We start from the raw sequence: 16,925 nt of genomic DNA, 5'->3' as shown, positions 1-16,925 counted from the left end.
CCACGCGCGCGCGCCTTAACTGCGGCTCTGTTAGGACATCTGCGTCGGTATTTATTTTAGTCGTGCGCTGACCAGTCTGCGATTATTTTTATCGCAGGTTACCAGAAAGACCAAGGTCGCTTGTCTTTTCAGTAAAGAGGTCTGCCACAACCCGAGATTTCTTTCTAAGAGAATCCGCAAAAACGACGAGGAGGTTAGATTCCTCTTTGAGACCACGCCAGGCGGATGTTTTTCAAAGTATAGATGTTTTCTTTCGTCAAGAGGTAGTGAAGTTCAAGATAGTTCGGTCTATGGAAGGAAACAGTTTGAAATGTCTGAGCATCGGAGCATATATTATTTTCTCTTCGGTGATCAAATTTTGCTGCTTAAAATCGACAGTAAAGGCGTGCAGTGATCGTGTGAATAAAGCGATTGTCGAAATTTTTGAGCGCGAACGTGAGCTGCAGATAAATACCTGATGTGTAATATACCTCATAATAGTTACTGTTGTGTGCTGGTTGATGACACTAAGATGGCCTCTACATTTACGATGTTTTTGAATAAATTATTATTTAGCACCGACTACTTTGTACAGGACATTTTTCAGAATACAAAGGTCCACTGGCGCCGTCAGTATCGGCGTGCGTTCAAGTCCTGACCGCCGAAAATTCTAACCTACTGGGCTCTGGAATGTGGTCCTGGAAAATCTAAGAGTTTTCAGTATTACTCAGAAAGAATGGTGGTGCCACATTCCATGCCAGTTTCCTGAAGTTCACTTCATCGTCGCTGTGATGCAGGGAAGACGATGTTTCTTACTTGGCTTGACTAGTGCTGGGCCTTACTCGTGGATTCTACTTTTGGATAGGCAGCTGCATGGTGGTGCGTTTTTGTGCACGCATATGAAATAATTTTAATAGTCGGTTTCTCAATTCCTCAATAAATTAAAAACAACTGTTGGACCGGTATGAAAACCTTCACAGCTTTTCTTCGAGGCTTGCCGCGAGAAAAGCCGTATCTCAACTTTAATTTCATGCTAAACATCAGCGAAGACAAATACAGAACCTCATCTTCCTGGCATTCTTACACTTCTCTATGGGGAATGAAGTTCCGGGCCACCTTCATTTTCATGAAATGATATTGAGAGACTCGATGGTGTACAATGTTGCTTACAATGGTCACGTGACCCCCATTATCACGTCACCATTGTAAGCCCCAGAGTGCATACAGTTTCTTATTATTACCTAGAGGGAAAGCTGGCGGCGCTGCACTTCAGCCACCATGGACGCTCAAAGCATCATGGGGCGGTGAGCTACTTGTTGCGGGACACTCGTATTTTTTTGGAAACACGGAGCGGTGCTACTAAGATGTTTGATTCCGAAAACGCGGTTGGTGTGTGCGCAGACGACTTTTGCGCGAATGCAGTGTGTAAAAACCATAGTAGTGAAACCGCAACAACACACAACGCCAATAAAAGGTTTTACTTTTACAAAATGCCATTAAAAAGCCTCTTAAAGTATTTAAGCAACAAAATTTTTTTTGAAAACATATTTCCTTTTAAAAGCGCGTCTGTTGAGCACGAAATATTAGTTTTCTTAGTGTTCAATACTTGACCAATAGGAGAGCGAGTTGTCTCTTATTTTGGGCAAACTTTGCACTTAAAGGCTTTTCTGCTCGTCTGTTGCAATTTACAGACAGGATATTGAATGTTAAGACATTCGTATTTATTGAACAGCTTTATTTTAGCATTATTTTTTGGCCAAAAATTGTAGTTCTGCAGTCGGTAGCTCACCGCCCCATGATGCTTTGAGCGCCCATGGTGGCTGAAGTGGTCACGAGGGGCCTCCATGCAAACTCCCATAGACGGGTCGCCAGCTTTCCTTTGGGTAATGGTAAGAAACTCTATGCCAGAGTGGGCAGTGCAAGGGTGAAACGATGGGCAGGTCCAAGTGTCGCTGTCCTTCCGCAGCTTTTGGAAGGCGGAGAAGTGTGGAAGTTTTGTGTGGAAGTGTGTTTGGGGCTTCAGTGTTAGCGCACTATAAAATTTTACGACCGCTTAGCGCACCTTACGGAGGCACTGCTCTAGCGGTTGTTTTGTCGATTCATTGCGCACGGATGGAAATTGATGAAGACGACTACATGCAACGCCCAGCTTGAGGAAGTGGCAGTTAAACAAGATGGGTGATGGGGTGCGGCGATAGCATAGTGTTCTTGTGCAGTGGCCAGCAAAGCTAAATCGCAGTGTCCTTTTAAGGTGCGTTAAGCGCTCCTGAAATTTTGAAGTACGCTGCCACTAAGGTCCCCAGTCAACGATTGTGCCCATCTTTGCCCGAAACCTGACCTTGAAACCATAGCCTCGAACCGAGAGTGAAATGAAGTGCAACGTGCTAGCGCGCATACTTAGCATTTGTCCAAGTAAGCTAAGTGGGCTGTAAATTTTTGACACTTTTTACACTGTGCACTTACGAGCATCGGGGCAACATACTGGGTACTTGTCTGAAGTTCCTGCAATAGGATATCCAGTCACCTTCTTCTTTGGCCGATTTACGCCTCACCACACGATAAGATAATGAAGTAGGGAACCTCATTTCAGTAGAGGCAAGGCGTTTCAGTAGCATCGGAGTTCACCATCTAGCACAACAGGACGAGATCTCCAGGCCGAAAAAAACCGCTTCAGTACCCCCTCCACTTTTATCCTTTTGAGATTAGAACATGACGGTAGGGTGTGTAGGGTACGGTGGATACCTACACCTAAGCTAGAGTAAAACCTTAAACGCTAAAGTCAGCTATGAGGGGCCCGTGATTAATTGTGAAGGACATTAAAGAGAAAATTACATCGGCTTTTAAGAGCAGTGAATTCTGTCAATTAAGCTCAAAACATCTTTAGAGTTTTCGGCGCCTCGGGAAGGGAAGGACAAGACTAGGAAGCAGGCACGGAATATAAGTAGCATTAGGTACAATCACTCATTAGGCTTTTATTCAAATTACCTGTAATTGATGTCGTCTGCAGCGCTGCGTAGGATCGCTTTGTTCGGCTGCGGGTTCTGATCCCAAACGCTTTAGTTTCTTGGAAGTACGAGTAATTGATCGAAGATACACGCGTAGCAATCTTATCTGTCCAGCAGCTGCAATAATGCTCGTCGATGTAACGAAAACGGCACTGGTCCTGTCCTGTGTGCTCTACTTTTCTCCTCTTTGTCGCACCATTTTAATTACATCTTCAAACATGAACCAACTAACCCAAACAAGTTTTACTTCAGCTTCAACCAAGTTACTTATTGGTAATATACCGCAGAAGAGTAGCTTTGTGGGCAGATTTGGATGAAAATAAAGTGCTAACGGGGCAAGCGCAGACCTCAACTGAGCTTACTAAACGAACGGCACAACCTATATCCACAGACAACGAGCTGAAAAACAAAACCCTGAAAAGCGATCCAGCTATGACGGCGTAAATCTTCCTGAGACTCGGACTCGACAGTTCCTCCGACATATTCTACAAAGGAATAGCAGGCACGACAAACGTGGAAAGAGCTTTGGGTGCTTAGAAAGCTGTTTTCGGATACCTTTAGAATCTGCTCTGTTATCGAGTCAGTATGGTGAAAGTAGCACAGCTTCCGTTGCTACTGAAGTTTGTTAAAGAAGAGTGGGAGTTAGCGTGAAAAAGTTTTGCGACAGCGGTCAAGAAAAAACGGATCCACGTATTATTTATTCCCCACTCACAAAGCATTTCGAAACAGTCGCAAGAGTGGAAATAACAGAAAATACCTACCTCAGCGAGAGAGGGGCTCCACATGTCCTGTGTGCGTTGGAAATTCAATACTTTTCTACATATTAAAGGTTGGCCAGCACGCAACAAATGCTTTGAAACGCTGAAAAAAAATTTGGCCATATTAGCGGGCTCTCAGTATTGTATCTTATTGCTATTATATATCAAACGTCCGTGTTTATCCAATAAAGATTCAATTGATCGTAGTGCAGCTTCCAGCGGTAGTCTCGTTTCATTTGTCACAGTTATATCTACACTAAGTGCCTTAAATAAGAAAGAAATTCAGTGACAAATAAGCCGTTTTCTCGCATTGCGTATTATATCCCGAGCGTATGGAAAAAAAATTGATGGCACAATGGTACTCTGGGTCTCCGCAGGGCACAAATTCTGTCTTCCCTTCAACAAAAATATGCTGAAGTCAGCAGAAAAAAATGGGGGGGGGGGGAGCGCCGAATATTCTGAAGGTACACTTAAAAAACCGCCCCTTAATTGTGTTCTTGAATTTGGATTCACACGACGAGCCATGGGGCTGAGGACTAGGCGACGAGTGACGTCCCACATTCGCTTCGTGAGGTCCACGAACGGCCCGCAAACGGAGAAATGCCGCGCGCACTCCCAACCTTCTTATCCCGACTTCCTCCGACCTCCGCCTTTTCAAGTGACGATGAGCAGATTAGGCAAGCGCACGGCCTTTTCACGTTGGGACGTGACGTTATGCCTGGCCCGCGGGCGAATGGTCCGTCATGTGAAGTAACCTTAATAAAATTACTCTTACTGGCTTACAGACATGTTCAGCTGCCAAAGACACGTTTAGAGCTGCGAGAATAAGATTTAAAACTGGAACAATTGTATTGACGCTACTCGGTTTCGGACTTATCACGACAACAGCGTGGTACTGCGGAATCACACTTTGCCCATTAGGATGGCAGTGTAGCTTAATATCAGGAATAGGCGCATGAAAATCTGTCTTCACATCCCTGCAGTACGCTTGAGAAAACGACCGAAGGGGGCGATTCCTGTGTTTCATTTTTTTTACCTATCCTAGCTTTGAAAACTACGCTTACAGGGAAAGCAGCCTCTCTCTGATTAGAACGTGGTGCTGAACCGGTGCAGGCAAAACGAAGTGAATTGCTCTTTCTGGAAGCGCGAACTGAATATTAAAAAAAATAAAAAGAAATTTAAGAGGTACAGAATAAGGGCGCGAAGGAATACAGAGGGTAATAAATACTGAGAAACGTGGTGCATTGGTTGTTTTTGTGGCTTTATTTTTGAATTCTCTCGTGGTCACAAAACACACCCTCTTGAAAAAGCAGCGTTGTCTCTAAAGGCGGCAGTCTTGCTTTCGTCGTTTCGATAGAGAGAGGCTTGTTCTTCTATTCCTTTGGTGTGTTTCTGTGGAAGAAAGAAAATATACACAAAAACTGTAAGCACTGTATTGTTTAGAAACAGCACTTGAACGCAGTACGTAACTTAGCGGTTATGATTACTACAACTTCTGCGTTGCTTGTGATACACGGAATCACCACGGGTGCTTAAGTGGTGCAGACTAGTTTACAACAACGAAATTTCTGAGAGTAAAAGTCCGCACGAACGGAAGCATTCATATGAGAACCGAAATTGATTGGACGCATGTACACTGTGGCAGTTATAGTTCCCGAATTTGAAGACTCCTAAAGATATTTATTTATTTTATTATTTATTATTAGTACCTCAAATGCCCCTTGGTGCGGGGTATTCTCGTGAAATCGAGCACACAAAAAGGTACTCATCGTTGCAGCTGCTCACTACTTGCCGGCAGCTGGTCTCAAAAATCTCCGAATAGTTGCGCACAGATCTGCTAAGGCTTTATCTTTAGAGCCTGAAGCAAACGGCCCCTGCAGTTTCTGGAGTGCTTACCACTTCTTCAGGAAGGTGGTGTAACCGAGGGCGTTCAGTCCGTAGCCGTAGTTGAGGCCGTATGGGCTGAGGCCGTACACGTAGCGGACACGCACCGGGTGGGCGTCGACCCGGTGGCTGTAGCTGACGCCCGTGGTGCGGTAGCCGTAGGGGGTAGCCACGTTGTGCACGGTGGGCTTCACAGGCACCACACCGTGGACGGCGGTAACGGCGGCGGATACGGGGGCGGTGTGTACCGTCGAGACAGTATGCACGGTGGGGTAGCCGGCCACAGGAACGCCGTACGTGGGAACGTACACAGCGAGGGCGTTGCCCAGAAGAGCGAACAGGCACAGGACCTGCAGAGGAAATGTGGCGTGATCTACTTACAAAAGTGGAAGCAGGATGAATGGCTATGAAAGAAATTATTGAAAGTGAACTTGAGACTTCTGGGAGAAAAATTGAGAAAGAGTAACACGGACAGGTAAGATGGGAACGCTGAGAATGTTTTCGGAGATGAATGTTTTGTTGCGGAAATGGTTGCAGTAGTCTAACTGGCCATATCCGTTTGCTTACTCTGTTTTCAATGGCGACATATGCGCGGCAATTGGGCAGAATTACTAAAATTTCGTGTGCATTGCATCTTTAGAGGAACAAATCTATTGATAGCCTGAATTGTTCAGCAGAGGTTCGAAGTTCTGTACGAAAAGGTTCGAAGTTCTGACATTTTTGTCTTGGATAAACGAAGGAACGAGGTACTTACAGCAATCATGGTTGAGTTGATTTCTTGCAGCTCTGAACGGCACTCAGAAATGATGGTTCTGCAGGGACTCTCTGCCGTATTTTATAGTCGCAATCAGGAGTGAGAAATGCCGCCAGTGTGCGTGGATAATTCTTTTTTTTTTACGTGCCGTTTAGTGAACTACAGACAAGGGGCGGAGTTAGTCTGCTTCGATTGGCTTATTTGGCCTCTTGAGATTACGGTCGCAGTGGTTTTATGTTGCGTTATTTAATCATTTTCAGCCTTAAACTGATATGTTAATGAATTAAAATGTCGGATTTAGCGGTGGTCGCTGTGCTTATGTGCTGGTTCTTTATCTCAGATCCGTCGCATTTCGCGTCTTCGAGCACGGAGGAAGCCAAAAAACAAAATGCGTTCGCGCGTGCTTCGTTGAATATATGGAAACCGGTAACCACTAAAGAGAAGTTCAATGTCGTTGAGTCCTCTCTGGCGGGGAGCTTGTTTTTGTGTCTTCCTTTATTATGAGGGAGTGTCCGACGACGTATTGCATTGAGCACTCCTAGTAGATGGTACCTCTCCACCATGTGGCTATTTCTAGGCGCTTACACTTGCTTGCCTATCTATAGGCCATCACTTTTATCTCCGGGCAGTATCAATGTCGACAAACCTTGAAAGACACGCGCGTTAACGGCCCCTCACGTGCGATGTAGGGGCGCGCATTTATTTTCGTCGTGCGGTCAGCTGTATGTTCGATAACTTTTGTAGGCGTCAATTTCAAAGTATCAGAACGGGCATGGTTATTAAACTCGCGGGCTGTAGAAATTGTTGAGCAGTTTAAATGCCTTGGGGTCATATTTTCTGCCAGTATGTCATGGGATTATCATGTCAATTATATCTTAAAAAAATAGCTCAAATCACTGGTGTTATAGGCCGTCTAAAATACATACTTCCCACAAAAACTAAGATGCTGGTATACAATTCAATAATCAACTCGCATTTAAACTATTGCCAGTTGGTGTGGGGCACTACAACATTCACTAACCTTGAACGTATTCATTTAATGCAAAAAAGATATCTCCGAAATGCATATAATTTACCGTTCCGACATCCAAGTGCAGCTTTCTTTTGTCATTCCAGAGTTATTAAAGCACATAATCTTTATAAATATCGCCTCAGTGTTACTTTTAAAACAGAAATCAAGAAGAATGTAACAAATCTTAAAAAATTAGCAGAACTAAGGAAAAAAGAATCAGTATATCCAACAAGACGTGGCGAAGAATGGACAGTGCCAACACCTCGACTAAATCTTGGTAGGGGCCGCCGCGGTGGCTCAGCGGTTATGGTGCTCGGCTGCTGACCGAAAAGACGCGGGTTCGATCCCGGCCGCGGCGGCTGGAATTTCTTTGGAGGAGAAATTCTAGAGGCCCGTGTACTGTGCGATGTCAGTGCACGTTAAAGAACCCCAGGTGGTCGAAATTTCCGGAGCCCTCCACTACGGCGTCTCTCATAGCCTGAGTCGCTTTGGGACGTTAAACCCCATAAACTAAACTAAACTAAACTAAATCTTGGTAGGGAATGCCTTCAGTACACACTTCCATCTCTTCTAAATAGGTATATCCACATTAACCTCGATTTGTTTTCTTTGTCACGTCGTGAACTACATAATTTGTTTTTGAATAACATTGTTTAAGTTTCATAATGTATACACATTGCTGTTTCGTGTATTCTCCGGTGCTTCCTTGATGTGCTTGTTTTTTAAAACTGTATAAACTCTTGTGTTGCCTCCCTGTCAATAATTAGGATTGTAGACTCGTCAAGCTGCCCAAGGGCAGCTTTTTTCTACGATTCCTCCATCTGTAGTGCTAGATGGGAAATAAACTTTGATTTGATTTGATTTGATTTGATTTATTTCGCCTTTGCCCGTGAGGTGTTTCGTTAGTAGCGATTTGTTGCCGAAAAAAGCGAGCAGGGCACAATTCCTGGAACTTTCACAGTGGTTTTGTGTCGTACGTCTTCTAGTTTCAGACTTCAGAGATAGACGACAGATGGGCTTCATAAATTTGGCTTCGATGGCCCAAGCCTAACTGGAGTTGCATGCTTCCTTTGAAACTGGTGTCACATGTCAAAGCTTCGCGCTTGATATTAAGTACATGCAAAGTGAGCAGTGTAACGGCCTTTATTGACAGTTGTGAAGGCCGGTTAGAGCTGCTCTGACTGCTGATGATCTTCCTCTTTACAGCAGTATTAATTGTCGTGTCATGTGAACAGCGTAGTGATAACGCTGTTAGAGATCTGCAGCGTTTAGGACACTTAGAACAGCTTCAACCTTGAAAGTGTGCCTGTTTGGAACTGCAGGAAGCTTGTTTCCTGCTGTACGGCACTAGTTTCAGGCGAGAGATGAAGGGAGTTTCTGTACTCAGGATCGGGATTGCTGATGAAAACTTCAAGCGGGGCTATGCTGGCACTGACCATAATCAGCCAATTATCACACGGGTGGATGAAGACGACCCTTTAGCTGAGAGCGATCTCAAGTGAAATGCACTTCGTACGCATCGCAGGGCTGCTGATACTACCTTGTAGAAAGAAAGAGTCCGTACCAAGGCTCGTAAAGCGTGCTCGGCTAGCACACTATTTAACCGAGCCGTGAAGTAACACCTCAGCTTTGAAATAACCTTTTTATGGCATCCTTGACTAATACCATAGCTCATCGCATAATAAACGTATACCCTACATGAGTCACTGAAGCTTGATAAAATTTTTAATTCACCCCTCTGTAAAGTTTGCCCGCGTTATGAACAAGCACCATAGTTCTTTAAATCGAAAAATCAGTAAGGTACTGGTAAATACCGTAATCCCGTACTACTAAGCGTCTAAGGTGAATAAGTTGTATAAAAAGTTGTTTAAACTTTCATCAGATTTATTGGGCTGGAACGTGTAACAACCACGTCCGAATTTTTACTTTATATCAGAGAGGGCGTAGCAGAGAGAAAGGATACACTTTCTAATATTTTCTCCCGAATCGCGAACCATCGCAAAATTTCTGTTGAGCAAGCCGACGTTAGTATGTATATCTATTTTCCACGTGATTTGCTATTGGTTCCAAGCGACAGAATAAATCCTCTCCCTCGTAACTCCTCGCACCCCTGTGACGGCTTCCTGAAACACATGCATAGCCCTCGTCTTTCAGAATCGTGCCGTGGTTAAGCACGGTCGAACATATCTCCTACCACATTTCAGATCACAAGGTTTCCTTCGACTATTAAGAGCTGGCAGAGAAGTAACACTTGAAAATAGAGTGAAAAATGGAATAGTTGCACTCAACTTCTTTACCTCACTCTATCGTAAAATGAAAATTGGAGAGGACACTTATGTTTTTCACGCGGTAGAGTAATGGGTTAATTCCGATATATGCAGAATTGGTCATTCTCTGCTTTACATTCATAGATCCCTGGGAGTACTCATGCCCCTCCTGGCGCAGTGATCCAACGGTTAAGCGATGCTCCACTGCCCTGCGATGGCAGGTGCTCCCAACGGTGGGTTTTGCGCGGCCCGGGTTGCTCCTCCTGAGCGACCATTTATTAAGTATAACTTCCAGCTAACACGGTGAGCACTTTGCTCACTATCCGGTGGGCAGTTTGTGATGAAACCTCGAGGCCATGTGACCTTTTTACCCTCTTATTGGTCCTCTCAGAAAAAGTAAATATAGCATAAAAGAAAGAAAAAGGGAGCCCCGACCAGCAACTCTTGGCCAGGCCTATAAGACAAAGAAAAGAAGCGAAATGCTGAATCGAAAAATAATTAAAGGAAAAACAGAGTAGTACAAAACAAAACAAAAATTAAAACAAGCGTAAACCAAAGGCATAGCGCAGTCAAAGTCACAGTCTGAGAGAGAAAGTCAAAGCACAGAATGCAGGCCATGACGAAAAAGAAAAAAAAAACGTTAGAAAACCAAAGTCACAGTATATTTAAGGTCTCAGTAAAAATCCCATACAAAGTAAGCACAGAGTATAGCCTACCTCCTAGGTTGCTCTCTGGGGCCGCATGTCAGAGCCATGCACGTGATTTTTCGCTCACAACGCCGACACTGGATTTCGCGGTGAACGGAACCCTCAGCGCCTCAGCTTTAAAATGCCTCAGCAGTTGTCGCTCAGTCTTGCGCCACGCAGGTGTCAGTTTTTTGGGCATTGTTTTTACAGCCGCTCTGAAGTTTGGTAATATAGGAGAGGAGAAAAATTCTCACATAGTACTGTTGGCGTTTTTGTCAGGTTGCTGAAATGAACGAGTTTGTTTAATATACCGACAATATTTGAGGCGTCACTGCGTAACTGCAAAATTTGATGTTCCCAATTGTCGTTATCATGAAAACTGTCTTGGATGTATTTAACAAGCAATTTTATTTTTCTTCTTGACCTTGAGAGCTGTATTTTTCTAACACGGGCTTGTTTCGGTTCGGAAATACTTTACAGATTTTATTTAGCGTGTAGCTTTGGTTGGCTTTTCTCATTGCACAAGCTTGATACCAACAATTAAAACTACATTATCTAAAAATATCTAAATATATCCCAATATATATATCCCAATATATCCGTATCTAAATATATCGCAATAACTCGGTGCCACCAGATAACTGTCATCAAGATGAAACAAAACTTTAGGGGACGCATAAGCTCCACCTTAAGGGTATGACACGACAGTGTTTAATGGGTGCCCTCAACGGGCTGGGGTCGTCTTTGCATTTTCACTTCGCAGATACGGATTGCTCTTCCTTTCATCAGCACATAATGCTTTAAGCTCCCTTCTGCGCAAGTACTCCTCTTTCGCTTAGGTTCTGCCTACATGGCAATATATGCGGAATGGGTATTGCTGCCGTACCCCACCCCTCCGAGTCCCACTGGGATGCCCTCCAATCTAGCAGAGCCCTGGATGACCTTCTTGACCTGGTCGTCCGGGCCACCTATAGCTATGCCAGATGGGACCCTGGACTGAGGGCTCCACCTTCTGGCCCTCTGGGGGCCTCCCTCCTTATCATTGTTTGTAATAAATGTTTTTTTTGCTCTCTCTCTTTAGCGGTGCGGCATAAGATAAGGTTTGAAACTGTTAGGCTAAAACTTTTGACTTATGAATTAACATTTTCAACAATTATGCAGATGTTTACCAGGAAAACCAGTATTGGAAGTCCTTCCTCTATTTTTTAGGAGGGCAGTTTCCCCGAACGCTTTCTTGTGGAACAAACTTTGGTATTTGGTTATGCTGCTTTTCAGGAATAAGGAGTTTCTTCGTTGGCTATCAGTTACATACTCCAATCTCTTAGAGACCACTGGCAATACAGTACTTCATCAGATCTTGCTAGACAACCCACTATCAGGAAACGGAAATTATGGACAATTTTAATTGATGCCAAAGAATCAAGAAGAATTCAGGCGTGTTCTGAAGCATGAGAACATTTACTTGAGGTCGGTTTATATGACGATCATCGGTTATTCCTTAATAGAGAAACTAGTTCTAAATCGATAACTTCGAGCAAGAGCCGATTAGGTGGGACCATTAATCGTTAATTCCTGCGCAGGAGGAAGCTACTTTCTCGAAATAAGTGATTTGAATAGTGCCCATGTTACTTATACATGCTGGTGACAGTCGCCGCCAAGTTGTTCATGAAGTACAATGTGTGGGATTTTTTTAGGTCCATGCCTCGATCTTCGGTCTATATTCCTGACCGCAGTCCGGAGACCGGTCAGCCCCTTTTACAAATCAAATCAAATCAAATCTTTATTTCCATCGATGCTACAGATGGAGAGCTACGGAAAAAAAGCTGCCACTTGGCAACTTGACGAGTCCGCAGCCCCATATAGAAGGCAGCGTGTAGACAGCACCAGATAATGAAAAACGATAAACAAATCAAGACACTGCATCAGTGCACAATAAAGGAAAAAAGTCCTGAGCTAGGTAAAACAAACATCAGAATAGATGAAATCAGGTTAGTCAATCGGCAAACATGTCTCTAAGTTTAACAGTGGAACAACTAAATAAATGAAAATTCAGTGACTGATAGTAGTTTAACAGAGATGGCAGAGAATAACACAATCGTTCCATACCAGAATTCAAGCGTGGTGCAGCAACCTTCCAGTTTTCTCCATGTCTAGTCTGGTAACATTTAGCATTTCTTTCTAAATGTGCCAAGGCATCCAGGCTATGAATATTTTTTTCACTTCATATTTAAGCCGAGAACTCAAACGGTAACGGTATAGCTTGTGGTCCGTGATAACATGAGCACTGTGAAAAATTTTTGCAGTGGTTGCATTGTAGCCAGCATTGTACACGTGACGTAAATACCGTTTTTGCATATGGAATATTTTTTGTGTGTTAGAGAATGTAGTTGTGCCCCACACAAGCTGGCAGTAGTTGACGTGTGAACAGAAAAGAGAATTATAGACCAATATTTTTGTTTTAGTAGAAAGCATATATCGGAGACGACCAACTACACCGGTTATTCGAGCAAGTTTTTTTTCTGCTCTTTATATATGTATTGTGCTTATGTTATCTTCCGACATGAAAATGCAATATTCTTATTTTGTTATTTTGCTTCAGTTCGTGCAGTGGCTTTGCACATTTTTTTTTGTGTAAAGTGTGTCCGGAAAATCAATCACTACATATGTAAATACGTTGCGCAACCGTTGTATGCCTTGTAAAGAGGGGCTTGAACCTCGTCAAGTGAACTATTTTTCACTTTTGTTCGAGCCCCTACCGCTTTGACGGAAAATAACGAACAAACACTACAATGATGCGTGGCAATATCATATCAAGTTTCACTAATACAAAATTCACATGAGATTCCCGGGACATATTGGCAGTAAATATCACACCAATACATTTGAAATGGTCAACAATGCCAACAGGATGAGAGTTTAAAACAATATCAGCATGAGGAGGAACAGGTTTATTTTTCGGCCGGAAGACAACTACTTTTGTTTTATTTTCGTTAATCTTCATGTAATTGGATGAGGACCATTGCTGCAGTTGGACTATGGTGTCGTTACAATCAGTGATGAGTTTATCGATGTGATTACCAGAAAAAAATATGCTAGTATCATCTGAGTATATAATAAATTTGGCGTTCTGGTTAATGTTAACAATGTCATTAATGTACAGGTTAAATAGCAAGGGGCCCAATATGCTACCCTGTGGGACACCACAAAGCAGTGGCCGGATTCGTGATCGCGAGTTGTTTATTTGGACTACTTGACATCGATGGGACAAATATGATTGTAATAACTGTAATCCACACCCTCGTATACCGTAAAGGTCCAACTTTTGCAGCAGAACATCATGATTCACCAAGTCGAATGCCTTGGAAAAATCGACAAATAGGTCGACTACTATTGCCTTGCTTTCAAAATGCGTTAAAATGTATTCTTTCTGGTGAAGCAGAGCTAATTCAGTAGACATATTCTTCCTAAACCCAAACTGGTGTTTTGTTATTAAGTCGCAGTGGTCAGGAAAACTTACAAGCCTACAGTGAATTATTTTTTCAAGAGGCTTAGAAAATATAGGTAAGATAGACACCGGACGGTAATTGCCCAATTCATTTCGGCTTCCCTTTTTAAAAAGCATTACTACTTTTGCAGTTTGCATTTTCACCAGAAATGTTGATGTCGTCAGACATTTATTAAAGATATGCGTTAGAACTGGTGCTATGACATCTGCGACATACTTTACTGGTTTTATTTGAATTTCGTCAATATTCCTACTGGTGCTGTTTTTAAATTTTTTATTGTTGAAATTACTTCCTGTTCATTCACTGGCTGTAGAAATATTGATTTTTCATTCCGCGTGCTGATATACCGGCATGCATTTGAGGAACTGCGTGCAGTACTCATACTTGTAAGACATTTATTGAAAGCATCAGCCAGTTCCGCCTCATGAAAAACTTTGCCATCAATCGTTAGTTTAGAAATGGAGCTACATTGGTTATCGCGACGCAGTAGCGTGTTTTATTTGTCCCAGAGCAACTCACTCGGCACATTTTTGTCGTCCAAAATACGCGAGAAGTACTCTTTACGTGCAGTGCGCAGCTTTTTCGTTAGCTGGTTTCGATACCTTTTAAAAACGGTCAAATCATCATCGTTGCAGGTGTTTAAAAACTGTCTGTAGAGCTTATCTTTTGCTCTCATTTCTTGGTACAGTTCTTGAGTAACCCATGGCTTTCGAATTTTTCTACTCTTTTTCCGTCGTTTAACAGGAAAATGAGCATTGTACAATCTTTTGAAGGTATCTAAAAAAACATTGTAGGCGTTGTTAGCATCACGTATATTCAGAACTTCGCGCCAGTTTATTTGAAGCAGCTCACTTCTAAACGAATTGAGAGCCGTATCAGTTACTGGCTGGTAAAGACTGTCAGCCGACGAACAGTTTAGAGTGCGGGCAACTTTTAAACAAAGGAACACGGGAAGATGATCGCTGATGGGACACGATAGGGCACCAGCTTTTATATCTTGCGATGAAAGGTTTGTTATAAATATGTCTAGCACTGACTCGCATTCAGTTGTTATTCTGGTGGGTACATTAATTACGTTGTCAAACCCATATGAGATGAGAAGGTTGCTAAAATTTGTACCAATAGGAGTGTTAACGCTCATATCAATATTATAATCAGCCGCGGCGATCAGCTTATACTTGTTCTCTACAACAAATGAAAGAAAGCCTTCATAAAAATCAAGAAATGTTGAAATATGACCGTTTGGTGGTCGATAACAGACCGATTATATTACCTTATCTGCAATTAAAGTTGACACTTCATAGTCTGGAGTCACTCTGCTAAATGAATCAAGCAGTTCACAGTTCCAAAGTGAGGATTGCAATGCCACCTCCGCGACCACAAGGGCGTTTGACATAGTACGTATTGTAGCCCTTCATTCTGAAAACCTGCCGCTGCGGTGGCTCAGTGGCTATGGTGCTACCCACCTGGTTATACCCACCTCGGCGCCTTTGACTCGCTTAAGATATGTCTATAATTGCTGTCAAAACTCTAACTGCTCCCAGCTGGCTACAGTAGAGCATTAATTATGCAGTAAATGCCTTCGCGCTATTAGTACGGCATTGAAAACCAAGTGTACGGAGCCCAAGATGAGATACGTTAACAATAAAACACCCCAAAAAGTTGTCCACGCATACGAAAGAGTGTATTGTTTTTGTAATAATGCCTTCATTACGTTCATTGGTTTTATTATTTTTACTGTTCTTGATAAGACTGGCGGAAGGATTGAGGGAATTGTTTTTATATTAAAACCAAGGGAACATTGACAAGTGGATTAGACGTTGAAGAAGAAAGACAGCGCAGTCAATAGAAGTAGACGACGCTGAAGTGTAGGTCCGTTTTTATCTCGTAGGCGTACGCAGGTCGGGAAGCGCACCCCGAACCTCCACCAGATGTGTAACAGTTGTTACACTGAAAGGGAACTGCAGCGGCAGAACGAGGGCACCGCGAGCTGAACAAGGAAACGAGGGCACCAGAAAACGGACCTACACTTCAGCGTCGTCTACTTTTACCGATTGCGCCCTCCTTCGTCTTCTACCTCTAATCAACGTGTCAATATATCGTTCCATTAAACCGAGGTAATACATTTTTTTTTATTCGTGAAGTCTGCCTTGAGGCATAAGTTGAGAAAAGGGGGAGTGGAATGTAGGTTACAGAAAGTTAAAAGAAGGAGTGTAGACCAGTTTCGGCGAGGTACTCGCATAGGCTGCTGGTGAAGTGATTGTCCATAGTCCACTTCACATAGTCCCCGTCGCGGTTCCACCACAGGCCGACCTCCCTGAGGAGCCGTTTTCTAATAGGGGCCGTCGCTGGGCAAGTCCACAACAGGTGCCGCACATCACAAATGTCCGGTGCAGCGCCGCAGTGAGGGCACCTGTCAGTTGGTGGCAGATATTTATCACCCCACCGATAACGGACAGATGGAGTCAGGGCCGCCCCTGCCCGAATCCGGCGCACTGATACCTCCTCCTGCCGAGTTAGACTACGGGGGAGAGGGTGCGAACACGGAGGAATTAGAGCGCGTGTTCGCTGGCGCAGAGCTTGTGAATCGGAGACATGGGACAGGAACGGATCTGGGGGAAGAGGGGAAGGTGGCGGGTCATCTGATGTGTCAATGTGAGTCATAGCATCTGCTTGAATGCTATGTGGATCGTGAGCATGACCGCGAATCCAGTGTATGCGTACAGGACATGGGTATTTTGCGCAGAGTAGGTGAATTGATTGTGTAATCTGGAATGTGCGTCGAACAGCCTTAAGCTGTTTAAGGGCGGCGAGGGAGTCTGTATAAATATGAACTGCATTGAATGTGGGAACGAGCGGAAGGGAAGCAATGGCATTGTAAATGGCTTGAAGTTCCAATGCCAGGGGGGTACATGTTTCTGCGGTGTACGTCGCACGAGAGTTGAGATGCGGATGGGAGGGACTATATACAGCAGTGACTCCCCGCTCTGCAGTATGTGATGCATCGGTGTACAATATGCACCCTTCAGGCAGATGCACGGCTGATACCGACGGGGAAACAGTGGGGCGATTGT

General features: G+C 43.7%; 1 protein-coding gene across 1 annotated transcript; it reads right to left on the bottom strand.

The window, feature by feature from the left end:
- Window positions 1–5,634: 5,634 nt before the first annotated feature.
- Window positions 5,635–6,389, bottom strand: LOC149363414 (uncharacterized). The gene is made up of 2 exons (XM_089568528.1): window positions 6,381–6,389; window positions 5,635–5,976 (listed from the first exon to the last, which is right to left on the bottom strand). Exons 1-2 carry the CDS (start codon window positions 6,387–6,389, stop codon window positions 5,635–5,637), a joined length of 351 nt encoding a protein of 116 aa, XP_089424654.1.
- Window positions 6,390–16,925: the final 10,536 nt, after the last annotated feature.

Source organism: Amblyomma mixtum, chromosome 2 (genome assembly GCF_055824585.1).
Source record: "Amblyomma mixtum isolate Tamu chromosome 2, ASM5582458v1, whole genome shotgun sequence".
NCBI lineage: Eukaryota > Metazoa > Arthropoda > Arachnida > Ixodida > Ixodidae > Amblyomma > Amblyomma mixtum.
This window is presented reverse-complemented; position numbering and strand designations above follow the sequence as displayed.